Here is a 21,369-nt window from a genome sequence, read left to right as displayed (position 1 = left end):
CCCTGGGAGGGGCAGGTGGTGTGGCTGGATGAGGCTGGGAATTAGTGTGTCTGAGTGCCAAGGTGTGCCTCTAAGGTTTATATGAGTCCCTGCGTGTGTGTCTTTGAACTGGACCGGAAGCTCCCCGAGGGCAGGAATACCTGTTTTGTTCACCGCTCTACCCAGAGGCAGCACAAAGTCAGCATTCAATAAATACTTGTTGAATGAACAAATGTTCGCTTGTGCGTGTTACAATGTCTGCTCTCCAGAATGACCTCCGGGGAGAGAGCGCACAGGCGGCCATGCAAAGAGCCCCCAGACTCGGAGGGGTGAGCGACTCCCGTCGCTCCAGCTTCTTCTAGCGCCCTTGCCCCTGCTCTCCACTCCCAAGTTTCCTTGGGGTTGAAGAACAGCCGCAGAAACTAAGACCTGGAGGAGTCTGAAGAATCGGACCCGGGGCCGAGAGCGAAAGACCGGCAGAGGGAGGGCTCAGGAGCGCCAACTAAGAACTACAGAAAGAGAAAGAATAAGGGAAAATTCGCGTGGAACGAGCGAGCGAGCGAGCGAAAAGCTCCCTACCAAGCCAGGCTTTGTTCCCTGAACCTAAGACTTTACCCGGCGGCGGGCGGCGGGCGGCAGGCGGGCCGGGAGCGAGCGAGCGAGCGGAGGCGCGCGGCCATGGCTGCCGCGGCGGGGCAGGGAGGCCGGGGGGGCGGTGCGTGAGCGGGGTGCTCGGGGCTGGCGCCCGCGATGTGCCGTTCGGCGCCTCCCCCGCCCGGCCCGGGTTGCGCGGCGGCAGGGCGGCCCTGGTAGCTGGGCGCGCGGCGCGGAGGGGGTGAGCCCGGCGCTCGGGTCTCATTGTTGGGGGGCGGGGGGGCCCGTCGGGGCATGAGGGCGAGAGCACGGCGGGGGGGGCGGCCAGACCAAGCGAGCGAAGAGGAGGAGGAGGAGGACGCCGAGGAGGAGGAAGGAGGAGGCAAAGAAAAGAAGCCGCGGCGGCGGTGGAGGAGGAGGAGGAGGAGGGAGCGAGGAGGCGCGCGGCCCCCCGCTCCCTCCCTCCCCCCCTGACCCCCGACCCCCGCCGGCCGGCTACCCGCCCCAGCCCCGGAGGGAGCTCATGGGAGTATGAAGGAGATGGTAGGAGGCTGCTGCGTATGTTCGGACGAGAGGGGCTGGGCCGAGAACCCGCTGGTCTACTGTGATGGGCACGCGTGCAGCGTGGCTGTCCACCAAGGTACGGGGGTGGCCCGCGGGGGGCGGCGGGACCCCAGGGGCGGCGTGCGCTGGGCGCCCTCAGCCGCGCCCTCCGGAGACCTCCTGGGGCTCGGGCGCCCCTCCCCCACCCCACCTGAAGGGCTGGGAGGTGTCTGGGGCTCCCCCCGCCCTGTCCTGGAGGACCAGGTCAGGCATTGTTTTCTTGCCTATTGTTCCAGTTCTGCGCCCCCCACCCCAAGTTGAGGGAGTTTGGAGACAGTCTAGGGGGCAATGAGTGCACTATCCGAGCCCCGCACCGTCAGTGTCGGGGTTGTTGGGAGAATGTTTACCTTAGAGGTGTCCCCTCCTGCCGGGTTATTTTGGTCCTGGCCCCCAGAGGGAGAGGTCAAGGGGGAGTCATCCCCCCTCCCGCTTCCGGATACTGGGAGGAGCGTATTGGGAAGAGAGGAGACGGGTCCCAGGGGAGAGGGGACTCCTAAAATCCTCCGAGGAAGAGCTGCCGATAGGAGAGAGGTTGTGCAAGGGGCCGGAATCGAAAAGAGGGAGGTTTGGAGTTTCCCCCAGCAGCACATGGTTCGGGAGTTAACTCCTTGAGGAATCTTGCCGAGGGTGCAGGCTGGCATCTCCCGCCTGTCTGGCACAGCCAGCTGCCCCCACCCCTTCCTGGGACAGCTCTTAATGCTGTCGCTGTCGGCTCTTCCCGCCACTATCCTATAGGTTACCTGTACTGCACCTGTCCTCAGCCTTAACTTTTGACCTGCCCCGTTAGAGGCTGAAGATGAGGTCCTTGGAGCCCCAACTTTTCCGCCTCTTCCCTTACTGGCCCTTTAAGAAATGCTCCCCCCCCCCCATAACAACAAAAAACGTGTTTGACTGTTGTAATGTCCCTCTAGTTTTCTCTGTTCTGATGATCTCTGGCAGAAGTTGGGAAGCAGGTCCTGAAAGGGTATGGGGGAGGGTCTTGTAGAGTTTAAGGTCAAGGACTCAGACTTCCTGCCCCTGCTTGGAGTGTTTGGTTGTGTGGTTGAAGGCTGCCCTGTGCGCTGTTGGGTATTTGTGGTCCTACTGGTTAGTGAGTGAGCCCCCAGACAGGGGAGCAGCCCCCCCTACTGGAAGTGTCTCTAGTCCTTTAGCGTCACCTCCCTTCCCCAGTTACTCGGGGAAAGCCACTGTTGACAGGTTTGCTCCTGACTCTCCTCCCCCACCCCCAGCTTGCTATGGCATCGTGCAGGTGCCAACTGGACCCTGGTTCTGCCGGAAATGTGAATCTCAGGAGCGAGCAGCCAGGGTGGTGAGTTTGAGGCTCCCCTCCCCCACCCATACACCTGAGCACCTCCCCTGGTTAGGGCAGGGGACTCAGCCTCAGACTGGGGTGGGACTGTCACAGGACTTCCTGTTTCCTGAACACTATCACCAACCCCATCTCACCCTCTTCTCTGCCCCACCTCAGGCAAGGAGCCTTTTATTTTTGTTTGCTTGTTTGTTTGAACTTTTTATTACGGGAAATTTCCAACCCGCGTAATAGTAGAGAGAATACTACAAGGAATCTGATGTTCCCATCACCCATGTTCAGCACTTACCAGCTCAGTCCTGTTCCCTCTGCACCCCCAACTCATTCCCCCATAGACAGCTTATTTCCTCCTGGGGCCCTGTGAATGTGTTGGGAAGGGCAGATCAGCAGACCCCCACCCCCTTTTGAAAAGGCTCCCCTCCATCCCTGTGCCCCTTGCCTTGGCAGAGGTGTGAGCTGTGCCCACACAAAGACGGGGCATTGAAGAGGACTGACAATGGAGGTGAGCAGGCCCTGAGCTCCAGGCCTCATCTGCTGAGGTCAGCAAGGTCCCCTGAGCAGGGTCTGGGGAGGCAGGAGTGGGTGTGTGTTGGAGTGCATGTGTGTTGGTGTGTTGGGGGGAGGGCAGGGTGTGTGTGTGTTTCGTCTCCCTTTCCCAGCTGGCACTGGAATCTGATGGGAATGCCACGGGGGAGGGGACCGTCTGCTGTGTGGGGCAGTGCGGGTCGGGGTCTCCGTCTTGGCTCGCCGTCGCAGCCCCGGCCCGCCCCGCCCCGCCCCAGGTTGGGCCCACGTGGTGTGCGCCCTCTACATCCCCGAGGTGCAGTTTGCCAACGTGCTCACCATGGAGCCCATCGTGCTGCAGTACGTGCCTCACGATCGCTTCAACAAGGTCAGCGGCCCCTGCTGTGCCCTCACCCCGGCCCCTCCCTAGCTGGGTCCCTCCACCTCTCTCTGTCCCGTGTAATTCGATGCTGCCCAGCAGCCACTTGCAGAGAACTCAGGAGGTGAGCAGGCACCTTTCACTGACAGCACATTCGGGGTCTGGGATTCAGGTGCCGCCAGAGGGCAGACCTTGGCGAGCAGTTCATTTGTTCGCACCCTAAACACACTTTACAGAGTGCCTACTATGTGTTACACCCGGGGCGAGGTGCCACCAGGCACCTACTATGTGTTACACCCGGGGCGAGGTGCCCCCAGGCGCACAGCGTTCAGTGCTGATCGGGATGGGCGTGCTTCCTACCCTGTGGAACTCAGACTCTTGTGTGGAGAAACTGTAAAGTTCAATAAACAGGCAAATAAAGTGAATAAAGTTTGTGGTAAGGCTGTAGAGAAAACCTCATACTGAAATAAGGCCTGCCTGGGGGGGGGGCGCTTTCTTTAAATAGGTGGCGAAGGGAACGGACATTTAGGCGGGGGCGGGGGGGAGGGGGCTGGCGGAGGAGGAGGAGCCAGCCTGGAGGAGGGTGGGCTCCAGGTTCTAGTCAGAGGCGAGAAGGAGTGAGCAAGGCGGGCACAGGCCTTGGCCTCACAGGGCTCACCATCCACGGGCTGTGCTCCCTGTCACAGTAGCCATCAGCCACATGTGGCTGTGCAAGTTAGTTAGAATGAAATACTATTTAAAATTCACTTCCTCAGCCACAGCTCACGCGCCCAGTAGCCCATGTGGCTGATGGCCGCCGTGCCGGGCAGTGCAGTGTAGAACCCTCACCACTGCAGGAAGTGCTGTTGGCTAGCGCTGCCCCAGGTTGATAGGGAGAGGATGGGAGTGAGGGGTCCCTTAGGTGGGAGGGAGGAGGGGACCATTGCGCTGTGTCCCGCAGACGTGTTACATCTGCGAGGAGCAGGGCCGGGAGAGCAAGGCAGCCTCGGGAGCCTGCATGACTTGTAACCGCCACGGATGTCGACAAGCTTTCCATGTCACCTGGTGAGACCCCTGTCAGCCCCCACGCCTCCAGCTCCAAAGCTGTCTGGGGTCCCAGGGCCGTTGTACCAACCCCTTCCGAGGCTTACCTGGGAGGGTGGTCCAGTGGGCTGGTCCCGGCTGCTCTGTCTTTGGTTGTCATGACAGTGCCGTCCTTGGATGGTCTTGGCTTTGCCCCAGCGGGGTCCAGGAGGGTCAAAGGGAGGAGGCTGGTCTGGTTCGTGGCTGCACCCTTCTCAGGCTGACCCCTCTCGGTTAGTGCCCAAATGGCAGGCCTGCTCTGTGAGGAAGAAGTGCTGGAGGTTGACAATGTCAAGTACTGTGGCTACTGCAAATACCACTTCAGCAAGATGGTGAGTCTCACCTGCCCGGGCGTGAGCGGGTCAGCCAGGCACGGTGTAGAGGGCATGGGCGCTGGGCCAGGCTGCTGCCTCCTGCAGAGAAGACGGGGGTGGAGGGAACCTGGTCCCTGCCCTGAGGAACAAATTGAAGTGTAGCCCGAGGACCTCGAATCAGAGTTAGACCAAGCAGTCCGTCCCGGGAGACGGAGCTCAGACCCTGCCTGTCTGTCTGGGAGGCTTCCAGGAGGAGGTGGCACAGAAGCTGATGGAGGTGGGAACAGGAAGAGCCAACATGTGATGGGGGGGCCTCACTGTGCCCCGACCTCTGTACCAAGTTCTTCACCTGGGTTATTTTGCATGATCCTCCCAACAACCCTGAGAACTAGATGTGCTGTGTTTTCCCATTTTACAGATGAGTAAACTAAGACCCACCCAGGTACGTACCTCATCTTACAGCACATAACTCCAGGACCTGGAGTTCAGAACAGGCAGTTTGGTTGGAAGCTCCGCAGGAGCCTGCCAAGTAAAGACAGAGCAAGGAGCCCCAGGCGGAAGGACCAGAATGGGCCAGGTCCTGAGAGGAAGGAGAGAATTCTGGGAGCAGCAGGACAGTGTGTTTTGTGGGGATGAGGCAGGAGATGAGCTGCCTGGGCTGCCTTCCACCCAGGCTTCAGGGGGCCAAGGAGGGGCTGGAAAAGGGGTGCTCCCTCATGTGTGGAGAGACCTGCGTGTTTAGGTGCTTTGGGGTGTCCTGGAGAGGTGGGCTGTGGGCTGACAGGGGCCACAGCTTGGACCTCACCCCCCGGCCACGGGCTCGTAAGGTTGCATGTAAGGGGGAGGGTAACATGATCAGATTTGTTTGTAGGGAAGATGACCCTGGCAGGCACTGGGAAGCTGGATCCTGAAGCTGGCAACCAGGGGACAGCTGCAGAAGGCTGGGGGGGGGAGGGATGGAGGGATAAGGCTGGACTCTAGAATGCTGCTAGGTAGGCTTGCCTGTGGGGGCAGGTAGCTGAGAAGGGGTAGGTGAGGGCAGTATATGGGTCCCAGCTCTCAGGGTGGGGGATGGGGGAGGAGGCTTGAGCACCTGGGGCAGCTGTGGACAGGGGTGCAGCAGGCTTGCGTGGTGCGAGCATCTGCCCCAGGCTACCCTGGACAGTCCCAGTGTGTGTCTGTTGTCCTGGTGTGATTGCTAATAGTTGCCCCTTGCACATCCAGCTGTGTCCTGATGCACATTGGGTTGTATGGTCACCTTGGCTTCAGGGTTTGCGGATGACTTCGGACAAGTAGGGAGCTCAGTTTGGTTTATAGGAGGTGCCAAGTGGGAATGTTTAGGTTTGGTGGCTGTCAGACCCCCTGGGCAGGGTGACAGTGCCAGTCTCAGGTATATAAGGCTGAGGCTAGAATCCCCAGGTGCCCACCAGGGTAGGATGGGACCAGGCGTGAGGGAATTGTAGATGGGAGAGTCTTAAGAGCTTGGCGTGGTAAGCAGTGCCCAGGGGCGAGATTGGGTCAGGTCAGGTCTGAAATCCGTCCTCGGGTTTGGCAGTTGGGAGGTGGTGGGTGACCTTAGAGGGAGCAGCTGCAAGTCTGGGAGAGGTGAAGCCATCAGACGGGGCCGGGGGAGCCCATCAGCAGCGAGGGGAAGGAAGGAGCAGGCCCTGGCTGGGAGGGGGGGCAGCATGAGGATCATTTGGGTTTTTGCTTGGATGTTTGCTTCCCCCTTCTTAAGGGCAGCAGTCCTTTGGGACCACTGTGTTTGGGGGGGGGGCAGGAAGGAGGGAGAAGGGCTGATGGCTGGGGTGAAGTGTCCTGAGGGCAGGATGGAGTGTGGAGTGCAGAGGAGGAAGGGCTCCCACAAAGGTCCCCTGCACATCCTCCACCCCAGGAAACGAGGCAGAGGTGGGCCATGTTTCAGGCTGCCTGTCATGGGCCAGGAGGGCACCGTGGGAAGAGGAGGGTGGAGCACAAGGAGCGAGGCCCAGTCCTACCTCCACGTGCTTTGCTGTCGCAAAAACAGTCCTGTCCCTTCTGGGCCTCAGTTGCCAAGTCTGTGCCCCGGAGAAGCTGGGGGAAGCCAAGGGAGTGCCCTTCCGTGGGGCAGAGGGTTGTTAAGAACACAAGGTCCTCTCAGTGACAGGCAGGGCAGGGGGACTGGCCCCCAGGATTCCTTCACCTTCAAGGACCTTTTTCTAAGCTAATGAGAGGAGAATTTGGCAACCCCTCCTAATTCTCTCCCCAGAAGACCTCCCGGCACAGCAGCAGCGGGGCAGGCGGAGGGGCAGGGGCAGGAGCAGGAGGCAGCAACACAGGGGGTGGTGGCAGCGGCTTCATCACGGGCCGGAGGAGCCGGTCAGCCTCCCCATCCACCCAGCAAGAGAAGCACCCTTCCCACCACGAGAGGGGACAGAAGAAGGTAAAAATCTCCCTGTGCCGAGCACACTCTCAAACTCACACCTCTTTCAAGACCCGACCACAGGTGCCCCCAAGGCCTTGGGGCCTGCCCCCTCCCTTTCTCTGAGGCCACTGAGGGGGGGAGGGGGCCAAGACGGTAACACACAGGACCACGGAGGGTGAGGTGAGAGCCTGGCTTCCCCGGGGCTCTTTGTGTCTGGGTGCTTCTGCCAGTAACCTCCCCACGACACAAGTGTCCCCAGAGCCCCCCACACGTGGCCCCACACACTCCCACACTCCAGCCTTGTGTCAGTCCACTTTTTAAGTGTGCCTGCCTGCGTCCCCTCATGTCTCATGTCACTGTGCACCGGCTCCCACCCCCCTCCACAGCTCCGAGTCCCTGGCAGGCACTCCTGCAGGTCATGCTCGCGTGTGTGGTGCTGTGTCACTGGTGTGGCGACGGGACAGGCTGGCTCTCAGAGGAGCCTGCCCGAGCCGCTCCTGTCCAGCCAGCCTCCCAGGCCCTCCACAGGCAGAGAAGTGCCCCGGGGCCCTGCTCGAGCGCCGTCCACTCCCCATGTGCGCGTGTCCTCTTTACCGAGGGTGCCCCCAACACTAACATCTGGTCACCTGTCCTTCCCCAGAGTCGAAAGGACAAGGAACGCCTTAAACAGAAGCACAAGAAGCGGCCTGAGTCACCCCCCAGCATCCTCAGCCCACCTGTGGTCCCCACTGCCGACAAGGTACTGCTGTGCACACCCAGGAGGGATGGCCACGGCTGAGGGAGGGGGTGGGGGTGAGCCTGGGACCTGGGCACCGGCGCTTGAAGTTCAGGTGCGCTCCCCACCTCAACCCCCTCTACTCCTCAGCCCCAACAGTCATCAGCCAACCAGGAAGGCAGGGGTGGCTTGGGGGTCATCCACTTGGCCTGCAGGCTGCCAGGTGTTCACGTCGGCCTCCATCTGGACACGGAGCCTCAGCACCGGGCTCTTGGCTGTGGGGCTAGTGCTCGGGCCAGCGCTCCAAGCTCCCGGGCGTGTTCCCCAGAGCTAGGTAGAGGGGACCCCTTCCCCTCACCCCGCCCCTTTGCACCTCACCCCCACGTCAGGAAGACACCCATAGCCTGTGACCTGACCAGAACCCTCCTCTGTGCATGTCGGAGGGGCTGAAAGTGCGGCTGTGGCAGGCCCCCGACAACACCCTGAACCCCTGCTCACCCACCTTCCCAGGAGGGGCGTGGTATGTCAGGCCTGTCTCCAGAAATGGGCAACATCTGGATAAACAAATGGCAGGCCAGGGAGTCGCTAATCCAAGCCAGAGCGGCCCTCTCTGTCCCTCCTTCCAGCCTGCCCTTCCCAGGGAAGGTGCACAGGGGCCTGGAGAAACCGCTTCCTCCCGGCTCAGTTATTCTCCACTCACCCCCACCGCCCAGGAAGGTTGGCAGAGCTCCGGGCATCTTAGCAGAAGGCTCGGGCGAGGTTTCCAGGGGACGAGACTGTGGTGATGTCCCAGCAGCCCTCGCCCTGTCTGCTTCCCAGGACTCACCTGGAAAAGCTTGTTGTCTCTGTCCTTTGACCTTTCCCTGGGGCCTGCAGACAGGTGGAGACCAAGGGCCCGGGAGACCCCCGGTGGCTGGGTGTTCCCCTGGGCAAGTTGGAGCATTCTGCCCCTCCCCCCCCCCAGCATTTCAGCTCCCCCTCGCCCCTCTCCTCCCTTGCTCCCAGAACCACATCTGGCTGCCTTCAGAACTCCAGCTGTTTAAAAGAACAAAGAGGAAGAGGAGAGAAGGGCTCCCCCAGGGAGGGCGGTGCAGGGTGGCTCTCGCCCCGCTCACGCTCCCCTGGCCTGTGCTGCTGTGGCCCACCCTTACGAGCACCTCCTCTCCACCAGGAGGAGGGGCGCCTTCCCTGCAGTAACTATTGTCAGTCACCACACACCAGCCTCTCTTCTAGAACAGGGCCACCTACGGGGTGTGTAGGAATTAGCTCATTTAATCCTCAAAATAGTCCAATGAAGAAGGTATTTTATTACCTCCGTTTAATAAATGAAGAAACTGAGGTACAGAGACCTTAAGTAATTTGCCTCAAAGTGCACAGCTAGTAAGTGGTGGAGTCAAGATTTGAACTCATGCAGTCTGAGCGAGGGCCTGGACTCCTCACGGCCACAGACATTGTCTCTGCCGTGTATCAGTAGCAGCCACAGCCGTCAGAGTCATCACCAGGTTTCACCCTATGCTGTGCACCTAGCATTGTGCTCCTCGTCACTGCCCAGACAGACACAACTAGCCCCATAAGGACCCTGAAGCTCAGTGAGCTGGGGAGACCGTGCGACACACACGGCAGTGAGTGGCAGAGCCCGCCAGAGCCCATCCTCCTCCAGCCCCTGCCCAGCCACCCTCAGAAAGGTTACTGGGGACCCCAGATATGACAGTACAGTGTGGCAATTGTCCACACAGTAGATGTGGGTACACAGTGCCAGGAAATGAGGACAGAGGGACTTGTTCCATCCCAGGTGTCCAGGGTGGCTTCATGAAAGAGGGAACTGTTGAGCTGGATTTTCAAGGATAAGTTTTCCAGGAAGCGTAAGAACAGGCTCCCCGGCAGAGGGCTAGGCACTGCAGGCTCAGGCTGTCCAGGAGGGGCACGAAGTGGCCAGGGAACAGGGTGTCTGCCGGGGGGCTGAAGCTTGGTGTGAGCAGGGAGGGAGTGGCAGTGGCCGGAGGGCCCCAGGATGCAGGCAGGGCCGTCCTCTGTCCTGCCCGTGCCACTTCCCAGCATAAGCCCAGTCCTCTGGGGCCTGTCCGAGTGTTTCTTCAATGAGCCAGCAAAATAGGGACATCAGTACAGATTCTGGGACTGTGCGCATCTCTCCCCCACCTGAGATAAAGGACAGGCAGCTTCCTGGGTCCAGATTGCTCACCTCTGCTCACACCTGGAAGTTCCTTTGCCCACCTCCTAGGTCTAGAGGCTCTCACCACCATTTACTTGCCCAAAGTCCCACCTGAAGCTAATTCTGGGCCCTCCCAGTAGAGCGCCAGGTCCTGTGTGCTCCTGCTGCACCCCTTCGCCGTGTGAACCCAGGCCCAGAGAGCTGGTCTCAAGCCTTCCTCTCTGCCCCCTTCTTCAGGTCTCCTCCTCAGCTTCCTCTTCCTCCCACCATGAGGCCAGCACTCAGGAGACCTCTGAGAGCAACAGAGACTCAAAGGGGAAAAAGTCTTCCAGCCATAGCCTGAGTCACAAGGGGAAGAAGCTGAGCAGTGGGAAAGGTGTGAGCAGTTTCACCTCCACCTCCTCTTCCTCTTCCTCCTCCTCCTCTTCCTCCTCTGGGGGGCCCTTCCAGCCTGCAGGTGAGTGTGGGCAGGTGAGCCTCCTGGAGGAGGCTGGGAACCGGACAGTCTTTGTCCCTGAACTTTTCTGGCAAGGTCCTTTGCATATTGGTCTGCATCTCATTTGCTTTTCAAATTGGTTCAGGTTAAAGATGGGGGATCCCCACCAAGTTACACTTCTCCAAACCCTCCCGTCAACCCTTCCCTTTGAGCTGGAACCCTGCTTTCCTCCCTCTTATCATAAGTGGGGAAGCTGGGGGAGGGAGGGTACACCCATCCCAAGACACAGAGACAGTGGCTGAGCTGAGACAGGACACCAGGCTTCCCCAACCCCTGACCAGAGCTCCCTCCCACTGGTGCACTTTGGGAGCGGGAGGGAGTGGGGGGCCCGGGGTCCAGCTGTAACTCCGTTTTCCCTCTGTGCAGTGTCATCCCTGCAGAGCTCCCCTGACTTCTCTGCCTTCCCCAAGCTGGAACAGCCAGAGGAGGACAAGTACTCCAAGCCCACAGCCCCCACCCCTTCAGCTCCCCCCTCTCCCTCAGCCCCTGAGCCCCCCAAGGCTGACCTCTTTGAGCAGAAGGTGGTCTTCTCTGGCTTTGGGCCCATCATGCGCTTCTCCACCACCACCTCCAGCTCAGGCCGGACCCGGGCACCATCCCCTGGGGACTATAAGTCTCCCCACGTCTCAGGGTCCGGGACCTCAGCAGGCACCCACAAGCGGATGCCCACACTGAGCGCCGCCTCTGCGCCGGCTGAGGAGACCCCTGAGACAGGCCTGAAGGAGAAGAAGCACAAAGCCAGCAAGAGGAGTCGACATGGGCCGGGCCGTCCCAAGGGCAGCCGGACCGAGGAGGGCGTTGGGGCCCCACCTGCCCCCTCCCTGCCTGGTGCCCAGCTGGCTGGCTTTACTGCCACTGCTGCCTCACCCTTCTCAGGAGGTTCCCTGGTCAGCTCTGGCCTGGGTGGTCTGGCCTCCCGCACCTTTGGGCCTTCTGGGAGCCTGCCCAGCCTGAGCCTGGAGTCCCCCCTGCTAGGGGCAGGTTAGTGACCCTTTGGGATGAAGGGCACCTGAGGGCCCAGCCAGTCTAAGGAGGGGACAGAGTCTTGAACATGTAGTTAGAAGGAAAAGGACAGAGATAAAGTATGGAAGTGACAGTCACGTTTAAGACACTTGCCCATACTCATCTTCTGCATGATTGCAGTAGGAGAGAGTGTCAGATTGTCAGTAGGACAAAGTTTTGATTGGATTATTAGAAAAGAGGAATCCCCCAGGTCCAGCAAGGCAGTCTAGTGAGCAGACAGGTCAAGCAGGTACCACTCAGGCAAGAAGTGACACCGTTTTGGGCAAGGAGGTCAGACTTGGTGTGTGTGGCGAGATCCAGGGGAGTGATCCAGGGGGGTGGGCTCCCCTAGCCACTGGAGTCCCTGTACGCTTCCCTCTGTGTCCTTGTGCACATAGGCATCTACACCAGTAATAAGGACCCCATCTCCCACGGTGGTGGGATGCTGCGAGCTGTCTGCAGCACCCCCCTGTCTTCCAGCCTGCTGGGGCCCCCAGGGACCTCCGCCTTGCCCCGGCTCAGCCGCTCCCCATTCACCAGCACCCTCCCCTCTTCTTCTGCTTCTATCTCCACCACTCAGGTGAGGACTTAACTCCTGGGCTTCTCCAACCCTGGGCAGGTGGGGGACAGGCTGCCCGAGACCCCAGCCCTCTGTGGAAACTTGAGATACTGGGCTTGATTACCAGAACATCTCCCTCTCTGGTCCTCTCTCCTCCCCAGCACACCTGGTCCCCTCCACCCGGTAAACACAGTTGTGCCCTAGACCCGAGAATAACCGCCAGGCTGGACTCTACCTCCTTTCCCTCAGGTGTTTTCTCTGGCTGGCTCTACCTTCAGCCTCCCTTCTGCCCACATCTTTGGAACCCCTATGGGTGTCGTTAACCCCCTCCTTACCCAAGCCGAGAGCAGCCACACAGGTATGTGAGTCTCTGACCCCATTCCCCTTTCTTCCCTAAGGCCTGAGGGGTGCCCATCTCCTGCATGTCATCCCCCCAAAAAGGACAGGGTTTCTGGCTGCTCCTTCCCGTTGGCCATGGCTCCTTCTGCAAACAGAATTTCACACACAGCAAATGAGGGTGCACTTCCAGGTTAAAACCGGGTGAGGGGTGGAGTAGGAAGGGAGAATTACTACTGCTCCACCTCCCAGGAGAAAGATGGGTTAATGCTCAAGGCAGGTGAATTAGGCAGAAAGAGGGCCAGGACTCAAGTTCTGGCCCCTCACTCCAGCCCCAGTTCTCCCAGCCCCACAGTATGGCCGGGCTGGCCTCAGGGAGTTGTGTTAGGGGTTACAGAGTGCCACCAGCAGGACAACCTGCTCTCTTTAGGAAGGAGTTAAAGGGGAAGAGCACGATAGCCCCACCCTCTGCCTGGGGAGTTAATTTAGTCCCAGAAAGCTGATTGGTGCAGAGATACCACCCGGCCAGCTAGGGGGTGGGGCCTGCTGCCCAGCCAGCCCTTTAGGTAGACCTAAACCGGAATTCCGTGGCCCGGTCAAGGGTTTTGCCACCTAATTTGTGAGTTTATGAATATAATGTCATACAAACATAGTAGCTGCAATCATTAAGGGCTTGACATTTCATATTTATTACATTATTTTTAAAAATATTAAGAGAGGGAGGGAGGGATAAAGAGAGAAACATTGATGAGTGAGACATGCCTTGATCAGTTGTCTCACGCCCCAACTGGACCCACAACCCAGGCATGTGCCCTGACTGGGACTCAAACCAGTGACTTTAGTTCACATTCAGGCACTCAATCCACTGAGCCACATCACCCAGGGTTATTGCTTTATTTTAATCATAATCACTTCAGAGGTTAGTTTCAAGCCCAAATTAACAGCAAGCGTCAGCTCCGAGTTCAACCCAGTACTGTCTAGGCCCCAAATTTCTACAGCATTAAGCTTCCAGGAGAGAAATTGGGAGGTGGATCTGGAAGTAGCCAGGCAGCAGGAGTCTACGCTTAGAGAAAAGGAGGGGACCAGATTCACGGCTTTACCTCCCAAGGAGCCGGTCCCCGTGCCAGTGCTGCCAGCGCCAACTGCCGGTTGAGTGGGGGAGGTCCTGGGGAAGAGGTGTGCCGTAAGGTTCCAGGTCCCACCACTTCCCAGGTGGGGACCTTGAGGCCGAATGGCACCTTTATCCCTCCCTGATCCCTGCCCCCTTTCTCCTTCCAAGAGCCAGACCTGGAGGACTGCAGTTTCCGGTGTCGGGGGACCTCCCCCCAAGAGAGTCTGTCTTCCATGTGAGGGAGCTGGTGGTGGCTTGGGGGAGGGTCTGGGAGCGGGGACTGGGGGGATACCCCGACAGGAGGGGGTGGGGTGCAGAAGGAGGTGACGAACCCCTAAGGTGAGGAGGGGAGGAACAGAGACTGGAGTGGGGGCATAAGGTAAACCTGAGCCGGGTGTTCCCTTCTGACCCCAGGTCCCCCATCAGCAGCCTCCCCGCACTCTTCGACCAGACAGCGTCCACACCTTGTGTGGGCGGCCAATTAGACCCAACGGCCCCCGGAACAACCAACATGGAGCAGCTGCTGGAAAAGCAGGGCGACGGCGAGGCCGGCGTCAACAGTGAGAAGGGGTGGCTCAGGGCTGGGAGACCTGCCCTGGGACCCCCAGACTCAGTCACCCCTCCCCCTGAGGTCCCCAAAAGTCTTCAAAGTTCTGCCCCTTGGCCCTGCCCCAGTCCTAACTCTTGCCAACTTCAGCCTCACCTTTAACCCTTGCTAGACTCTGTACCTGCTCCCCCAACCCTTTCAGGGGTGTCCAGCCCGCAGCAGCAGGCTGCAGGTAACCCAGGATGGCTGTGAATGCAGCCCTACACAAAATCTTAAATTTACTTAAAGCATGAAGTTTTTTTTGTGTGCGATTACATGTCCCAATGTATTTAACGTATGGCCCAAGACAACTCTTCCAGTGTAGCCCAGAGATGCCAAAAGGTTGGACACCCCTGCCGGGCCTGCCTTTGGCCCTGCCCTACTTCTGGCCCATGCCTCACTAAGCCTGAACTCCCGCCCTCCCTTTCCCTCTCAATCACAAAGCCTCCAACAGAGCTTCATATCCTACCCCTTGTCCTTACACCTCTAGCTGCCCACCCAGGTCCCGCCTCTCTGAGCTCACCCTTGCTGCTGCTCACTGGGATTTCCGCCCCCCCCGCCCCGCCCTTGGTTCCCCCGCCCCTCTGACCCCGCCCCCAGCCTACAGGCGTCTGCTAGCCTGTGGGGCTCAGGCACTCTGGCCCTCTCTCTGCAGTCGTGGAGATGCTGAAGGCGCTGCATGCTTTGCAGAAGGAAAATCAGCGGCTTCAGGAGCAGATCCTGAGCCTAACGGCCAAGAAGGAGCGGCTGCAGATTCTCAATGTGCAGCTCTCTGTGCCCTTCCCTGCCCTGCCCGCCGTCCTGCCTGCGGCCAATGGTCCTGTCCCTGGACCCTATGGCCTGCCTCCCCAAGGTAGAAGGAGCCCACCCCGCCCTGGAGTAGGGGCCTCTGCTGGGCAGCCAGAACGAGCCCCAACATCAGCCCTGACCTGCTTTCCTGATCCCCTTCCCTCAGCCGGCAGCAGCGATTCCTTGAGCACCAGCAAGAGCCCCCCAGGGAAGAACAGTCTCGGCCTGGACAACTCGCTGTCCACGTCCTCTGAGGTGGGCACGGCGGGGAGGGGCACTAGGGCAGGGCAGAAGCGGGAAGGTGCAAGGGCCTTGCAGCCCAACCTCCACCCTGCAGCTAGTGAAGTCCCAACAGTGAAGTGATTGGCTGAGCAATGAGTTGACTGATCAATCCCTTCCTTGTTAGATAAGTAACAATTACGAGGTGTCTACTTAGTGCCAGGCAGCAGCAAAGCAATCAATTGAGCAAACCGGTCTTAGTCCTGCTCCTGAAGATAAGCTAAGTCCAAGAAAACAATAATTGCAAAGAGAGAAAAGTACTAAGAAGCAAATAACTTGAAGGCCGTGAGGAAGAATGGCAGTTGGGATTCTTCTGGTTAGGGAGGGCCTCTGGGAAGTCCTGGGGAAGGGTTTACTGCAGTGCCTCACCCGGAAGGATCCCCGTGTGACTGGTGCAGGTTGCAGTCACAGTCACCGATGTGGCATCGTGGGTGTTACTGAAATCCAGCAACCTGGTTCCCGTTCTCCCTGCTACTTACTGGGACTTGGGCAATAACTGCCATCGTAACTAATATTAGTTAATATATTGCACACTTGCCCCTTGTCACGTCCTGTGCTGAGACTTTTAAAGCACTGGTTTGTGCAGTCTCCACTGTGGCATAGGTACTACCCTCATCCCCATGTTATGAGTGCACAGATGGAGGCGGAAAAGCTGCCCGCACCACGGAGTTGTGGTCGTAGGGTTTGAACCTGAGCCTTCCACTCTAGCGTCTGCAGTTCCCTAAGAGTCGGTGGTTCGCCTGTGGAATGGGAATAACGAGACAGTGCAGGCCAAGCACTGAACCCCAGTTCTGGTTCACCAGGCGCTCGCCACCACCATTGATGTTTAGTGCTAAACAAAGATAGCGAGAGGTGCTGGGCCCCTAGGAAGCGGTCTGTAAACAGAATTTGCGAAGATATGTGGGCTTCTCCGCCTTAATCCCTCGGCCTCACTTTCTCCTCGTGGGCGGCTCAGGCGGGGGTGAGGTGGGGTGGCTGTGCTCTGTGAGAATGCTGGTGGGTGCTGGGCCGGGGGCCAGAGAGACCGTGCTGGCCCCCTGCCCTCTGACCCCTCCCTTCCCCCTCCCTCCCCAGGACCCACACTCAGGCTGCCCCAGCCGCAGCAGCTCGTCGCTGTCCTTCCACAGCACGCCCCCACCGCTGCCCCTGCTCCAGCAGAGCCCTGCCACCCTGCCCCTGGCCCTGCCTGGGGCCCCTGCCCCACTCCCGCCCCAGCCACAGAACGGCCTGGGCCGGGCACCAGGGGCAGCGGGGCTGGGGGCTATGCCCATGGCTGAGGGGCTGTTGGGGGGGCTGGCGGGCAGTGGGGCCCTGCCCCTCAATGGGCTCCTGGGAGGGTTGAATGGGGCTGCTGCCCCCAACCCTGCAGGCTTGAGCCAGGCTGGTGGGGCCCCTACGCTGCAGCTGCCAGGTTGTCTCAACAGGTGAGGGAGAGCTCGGCCTGGGGAATGGAATGGGAGGTGGCTCTGGGAGGGACTCGCCCCAAACACCCACAGTCCCCCGAAGGGAAAAAACGCCCTCCAATCGTACCCGGTTGAGCATCTAGTCGGCTCTGGGCCCCAGGTGCTCCCTGGGTGTCAGACGGGAGCGCCTCTGGATGGCAGCTCTCGGCTGGACCCGCCCGTTTATTTCTTGTGCCCCAGTCGAGGTCTTCCTTCTGGGGGAGTTCTTCCCTCTAGCTTGTCTCCTGCTGTACTCTCTGAGCTCAGTCTGTGTGTCTGTAGTTCTCTGAAATCGCACATCCCCGCCTTTCTCCACCTAGGCATGAGGGAGTCTGGGAACTTGGGGGGAGTGTCTCCCTGTCCTTCCTTATGGTCTGTGTTTCGTCCCCTGCACAGCCTAACAGAGCAGCAGAGACACCTCCTGCAGCAGCAAGAGCAGCAGCTCCAGCAGCTCCAGCAGCTCCTGGCCTCCCCACAGCTGACCCCGGTAATGCCCTCCCTTCCCAGGCCACCAGCCCCTGGCAGAGCACCTTGCTCTGCCGGAAGGACAGAAGGGCCCGTCTCAGAACAGGGGCAGCCCCAGGCTGGGCTGAGATTGCACTGGTGGCACTGGAGCGTCCCCTATGGGATGAGGGGGATGAGGGGGATGAGGGTTGCTCTCAGGGGCTCCTAGGCCTTGGGCATGCTAGCCGCCAGTCTTCCAGCATCTCCAACCCCAGCTCTAAGGGTCTGGGGCAGGGGGCGGGGGACTCAGAGCCCGTGTGGAGGGGTGGCTGAGCAGGTAACGCCCTCAACCAGAGCAGCACCTCGTGACTCTGCCTTTTATGTTGGGCTCTGCTAAGATCTTCTTTGGAGAAAGTGAGTTGTGCCTTTCAAAAAGGAGGGAGTCGTTTTTAAAAATTCATTTTCACATAAAGAAACATTAGAAAGAGACAAGAAACCAATTCAACTGGTGACCTATAGGGGCCAGATAAGAACGAGGGCAGAACCAAGATTTCCTAAGGTGAAATTTGATGTATTGGTTTGGTTTTCAGATTACTTGAAAATGCTTTGCCTGCTCAAAGCAAAAGTAAATGAATCTTAAATTAAAAAAAGAACAAAAAAGATGGGGAGTTGAAAACTTGACCTACTTTAGTATTTCTCAATTTGGGGTCTTACCACCCCTGGGAGCATTTGTCGTTGTCATAGCGACTGAGGAACTGACTTAGGGAGTCGAGCGGGGCGGGGCCAGGGATATTAAACACCCTGTGCCCGACTAGTATGGCCCACTTGACGGACACTGATGGTGCGCAGCTGAGTCCGTGTCCAGGTGGGGAGACTGAGGCCTAGAGTGGGGAGTAGGAGACAAGAGAACCTTGACCATCTTCTGCTTCTACTCGGAAGGGATGGGGCCTGTGCCGAGCAGGGCAAGCGGGCCTTGGGGGCTGCTGGCCAGTGAGCACTTTGGCCCACTTGCAGGAACACCAGACCGTTGTCTACCAAATGATCCAGCAGATCCAGCAGAAGCGGGAGCTGCAGCGGCTGCAGATGGCTGGGGGCTCCCAGCTGCCCATGGCCAGCCTGCTAGCAGGGAGCTCCACCCCACTGCTGTCCACTGGCACTCCTGGCCTGCTGCCCACAGCATCTGCCCCACCCCTGCTGCCCGCAGGAGCCCTGGTGGCTCCCTCCCTGGGCAACAACACAAGTCTCATGGCCGCAGCAGCTGCAGCCGCAGCGGTAGCTGCAGCAGGCGGTCCTCCAGTCCTGACTGCTCAGACCAACCCCTTCCTCAGCCTGTCTGGGGCAGACAGCAGTGGCAGTGGCCCCAAAGGAGGGGTGAGTAAGGGGTCCGGGGCTGTCCTGTCTTCCTTCTCCGGGAGGGGCAGAGGTGGAACATCAGAAGGTACATCATCAGATGAGATGCATCATCAGAAAGAGGAAGGAAGCGGCACATAGGTCAGCAAAGCACCCTGCTCCAGACCCAGGGTCTCTGCTAGCACATTGCACTCTGATCAGGGACCAGTTAGAACACAGCATTCCTCTGGGAAGACCAATTAGAAAAGGTCATTTTCACTCTGGGTGGGCCATTTCCAGAAAGGCCCTCCCTTCTCCCTCTGAGGGCATACAGAGCGCAGGGTGGTGGCTTCAGCTGGCGCATATCCGCCTAGCCAGGCACCCTGTGCAGGGCAACACACATAACACAACACACTGTTGGCTGGTGTGCACCTGCCAGAGCCCAGGCCCAGGATCTTCAGCCCGACTCCCTCACTGCACCCTGCAAATGCTTTCCTGGCTTGAGGAGCTGTTCTCAGCTAGGTGTTAGCACCAGACATGGCCCAAACCCCCAGCCTCCCTTCCTCTCTTTCCAGACCGCTGACAAAGGAGCCTCAGCCAACCAGGAAAAAGGCTAAATCTACCCACACCCCTCTTGACCCCTAAAGTGAAGGGGCAACCCTGGTCTGAGGGGACCCTAGCCTGGAGCAGGCACCTGCGCCCAGACACTGGAGAGTCCTGGCCCAGAGCGCGTGCTGAGACCTGGGGAGTGTGGGGTGCACCTGGTCCTATGGACTGAGACCGAGAGGGGGCTCCATCCATTTGGCCCCCGTATCCCTCCGCCCTCACCCTTTGTGGGGAGCTCAGAGGGAGGACAGGCTCCAAGCCCACCTACTCTCAGCAAATGTGCTGAGATCCCCCGGAGAGCACAGTGGGATGTGGCGTGAGTGGGGGGTGGTTGGACCCCCCACATAAAACGGATCAGCACTTGGGTGGGAGAAGCGGAGGACGGGCCCTGGGCCTGCCCCTGTGCAGAAACCTGCTGTGGGAGATGCGGTGGCCCTACTGTACACGCAGCGTCTGCCCAGCTCGGCAGATGGCAGGAGGGATCCCTTGGACTGTTTCTCACCAGTCCCCTTTCCCCCAGCAAGGGTCACAAGCTGAGCTTGTAAAAGCCCATAGACTGGGGGGCTAAGGAAGGGGCAGGATGGCCTCAGATGCAGTCCAAGCCTCCCCACCTCTGGGGCGGGGGGGTGCCCAGTGATGGATTGGGGGAGGGCAGGGAGGGAGAGGCCCAGCCCCTGGGCACCCTGCCCCTTTTTGCACTATTGGATTTAGGAGTGCCGAGGGTGGGGAGATGGAGCTAGCTGCCTGACTCAGAGAGCGTGTGTGTGTGTGTGTGTGTGTGTTTGTGTCTGTCTGTCTGTCTCCCCCTCTACCCGGGCAGCCAAGGGCAGGGATAGGAGCAGCTCTCAGAGGGTGGTTTCCCAGCTCTTGTTTGCACCCTCCCCACCTCACCAACTGTGGTCCTTTGCAGGGCATGGGTGGTTAACAAAACCCAGAACGGTACTCCAGTATAGGAGAGAAACTGGGGGCTGAGGGCTTTGAATCAGGGTAATGTCCTGCCTTCCCTTCCCCAGACCCCATACAGTCTTAGCGGCCCCTCAGAGTTCCTTCTTCCCCACTGATAGGTGGTCTTGCTTCCCTGGCACAAGGGGAGCCCCAGGGATTGGGGTACAGGGCAAGGGAGGGCAAAGTCACTTCCCATAGGGAAGGCCTCCCTCCTGGAATTAGACCGCCCACTTCCTACACCTTACCCCCAGCACCCAGGGGAGACTAACGCTTATCCTGACCCCACAATCGTCCCTTCACCCACCAGCGATTTCCCCCAGGATATAGTGGGCAACACTTTAATTCTCACCTTAAAAAGTCCCCACCTGCCCAGAGCCTTTGGTGGCAAAGGCCTGGGGGCCAGTGGGGCGGCCAGGAGAGGGGCAGGGTTGAGGCCTGTGTCTGTCTCGGGTGCACTGGGGTCGGTGCCAGGAGGAGGCGCTGCCAGCTCTCCCTGGTGCTCCTGTCTCGTCAGTCTCTCTGCATGTGTGTGTGTGTGTGTGTGTGTGTGTGTGTGTGTTTCTGTTTGGGTTTTTGTTGTTGCTGGTTTTTTTTTAATAAAGAAAAGAAGATGTGTATATTTTTGGCAATGACAGAAACGTAGTGCAGATATATTTTTGCCTGTGCTGCTCAACTGGTTTTTTTCTGATAACTGAAAATAATATTAATATGACTGTTGATAAGACTTTGTAAGATGTTAGGGAACTGATAATAGGGGGGTGGGAATCCTTCAGAGGCAATTTCTTAGGCACTTGCAAGGGCTTGGTGGGCGGGGGGGAGGCAGTTGTGATGACCTCAGAAATACTCACTTTTTATTAATGCTAAATATCAGTTAGAAAGAAATTATAGAATTCAGCATTTTATTAATCTTCATCTATTAAGCTATCTAACTCCCTGCCCCCAAATCCCTGAAAGAAAAAAAATACCTTCAGAGACTCTTAGAAGAGCTGTTCATTCACACCCGTGCCCTTGCCCAGGACCCACCCACTTCGAGCTGAGCTCAGCTTCTGGATGGGCAAGGGAAGTAAATGCACCCGAGGCTGCTGTGGCAGAGAGTGAGAGGTCCAAATGATTTAGTGCACTGGAAACAAGACCTCCTCTCTCCCAGCACCTGAGAGCTTGGGGTTCTCATCTCCAGGAGTTTGTGTTTCCCAGCTCTCCCCAGGCTGGGTGCAGCAGCAGGTGGTCAGGTTAGATTTGAAGACCTAGGCTAGGTATGGACCGATGCTGTCCCTGGGGTGGGGGTGGGGCAGGAGAGAGGTAGTACCTTTTCATCTTTTCGGGAGCTTTGTAATAAGGTCTGGAGATCTTCAGGAAGGAGCAGGGTCCCAGTGTAGGGGAAATGGCTATATTGATCTAATCCTCTGTTCCCA

General features: G+C 58.9%; 1 protein-coding gene across 3 annotated transcripts; it reads left to right on the top strand.

The window, feature by feature from the left end:
• Positions 1–772: 772 nt before the first annotated feature.
• Positions 773–20,574, top strand: MLLT6 (MLLT6, PHD finger containing). Of its 3 annotated transcripts, none has more exons than XM_037149866.2 (20): positions 773–1,213; positions 2,406–2,485; positions 2,933–2,987; positions 3,268–3,377; positions 4,309–4,412; positions 4,669–4,762; positions 6,996–7,166; positions 7,789–7,887; positions 10,271–10,490; positions 10,896–11,510; positions 11,930–12,111; positions 12,340–12,448; positions 13,706–13,772; positions 13,952–14,097; positions 14,779–14,976; positions 15,079–15,167; positions 16,266–16,615; positions 17,030–17,120; positions 18,092–18,448; positions 18,982–20,574. In XM_037149866.2, the coding sequence occupies exons 1-20, from the start codon at positions 1,105–1,107 to the stop codon at positions 19,021–19,023; spliced, it is 3,288 nt and encodes a 1,095-aa protein (XP_037005761.2). In that variant the 5' UTR covers positions 773–1,104; the 3' UTR covers positions 19,024–20,574. The 3 variants fall into 3 exon arrangements, with proteins under 3 accessions (XP_037005761.2, XP_037005762.2, XP_037005760.2); XM_037149867.2 differs by having other exon boundaries at positions 6,993–7,166; positions 10,271–10,409; XM_037149865.2 differs by having other exon boundaries at positions 6,993–7,166.
• Positions 20,575–21,369: the final 795 nt, after the last annotated feature.

This window comes from Artibeus jamaicensis, unplaced genomic scaffold, assembly GCF_021234435.1.
Source record: "Artibeus jamaicensis isolate MK-2021 breed Jamaican fruit bat unplaced genomic scaffold, CSHL_Jam_final contig_1998, whole genome shotgun sequence".
NCBI classification, from domain to species: domain Eukaryota; kingdom Metazoa; phylum Chordata; class Mammalia; order Chiroptera; family Phyllostomidae; genus Artibeus; species Artibeus jamaicensis.
Note: the sequence above shows the minus strand (reverse complement) of the source record. Positions and strands in the feature narration are given on the sequence as shown.

Coding starts and splice junctions, on each gene's coding strand:
- MLLT6 (XM_037149865.2), top strand. CDS start 1,105: ATGAAGGAGATGGTAGGAGGCTGCTGCGTATGTTCGGACGAGAGGGGC. Junction 4,413..4,668: donor CAAGCTTTCCATGTCACCTG/GTGAGACCCCTG, acceptor CCTCTCGGTTAG/TGCCCAAATGGCAGGCCTGC. Junction 12,449..13,705: donor AGCCGAGAGCAGCCACACAG/GTATGTGAGTCT, acceptor TCTCCTTCCAAG/AGCCAGACCTGGAGGACTGC.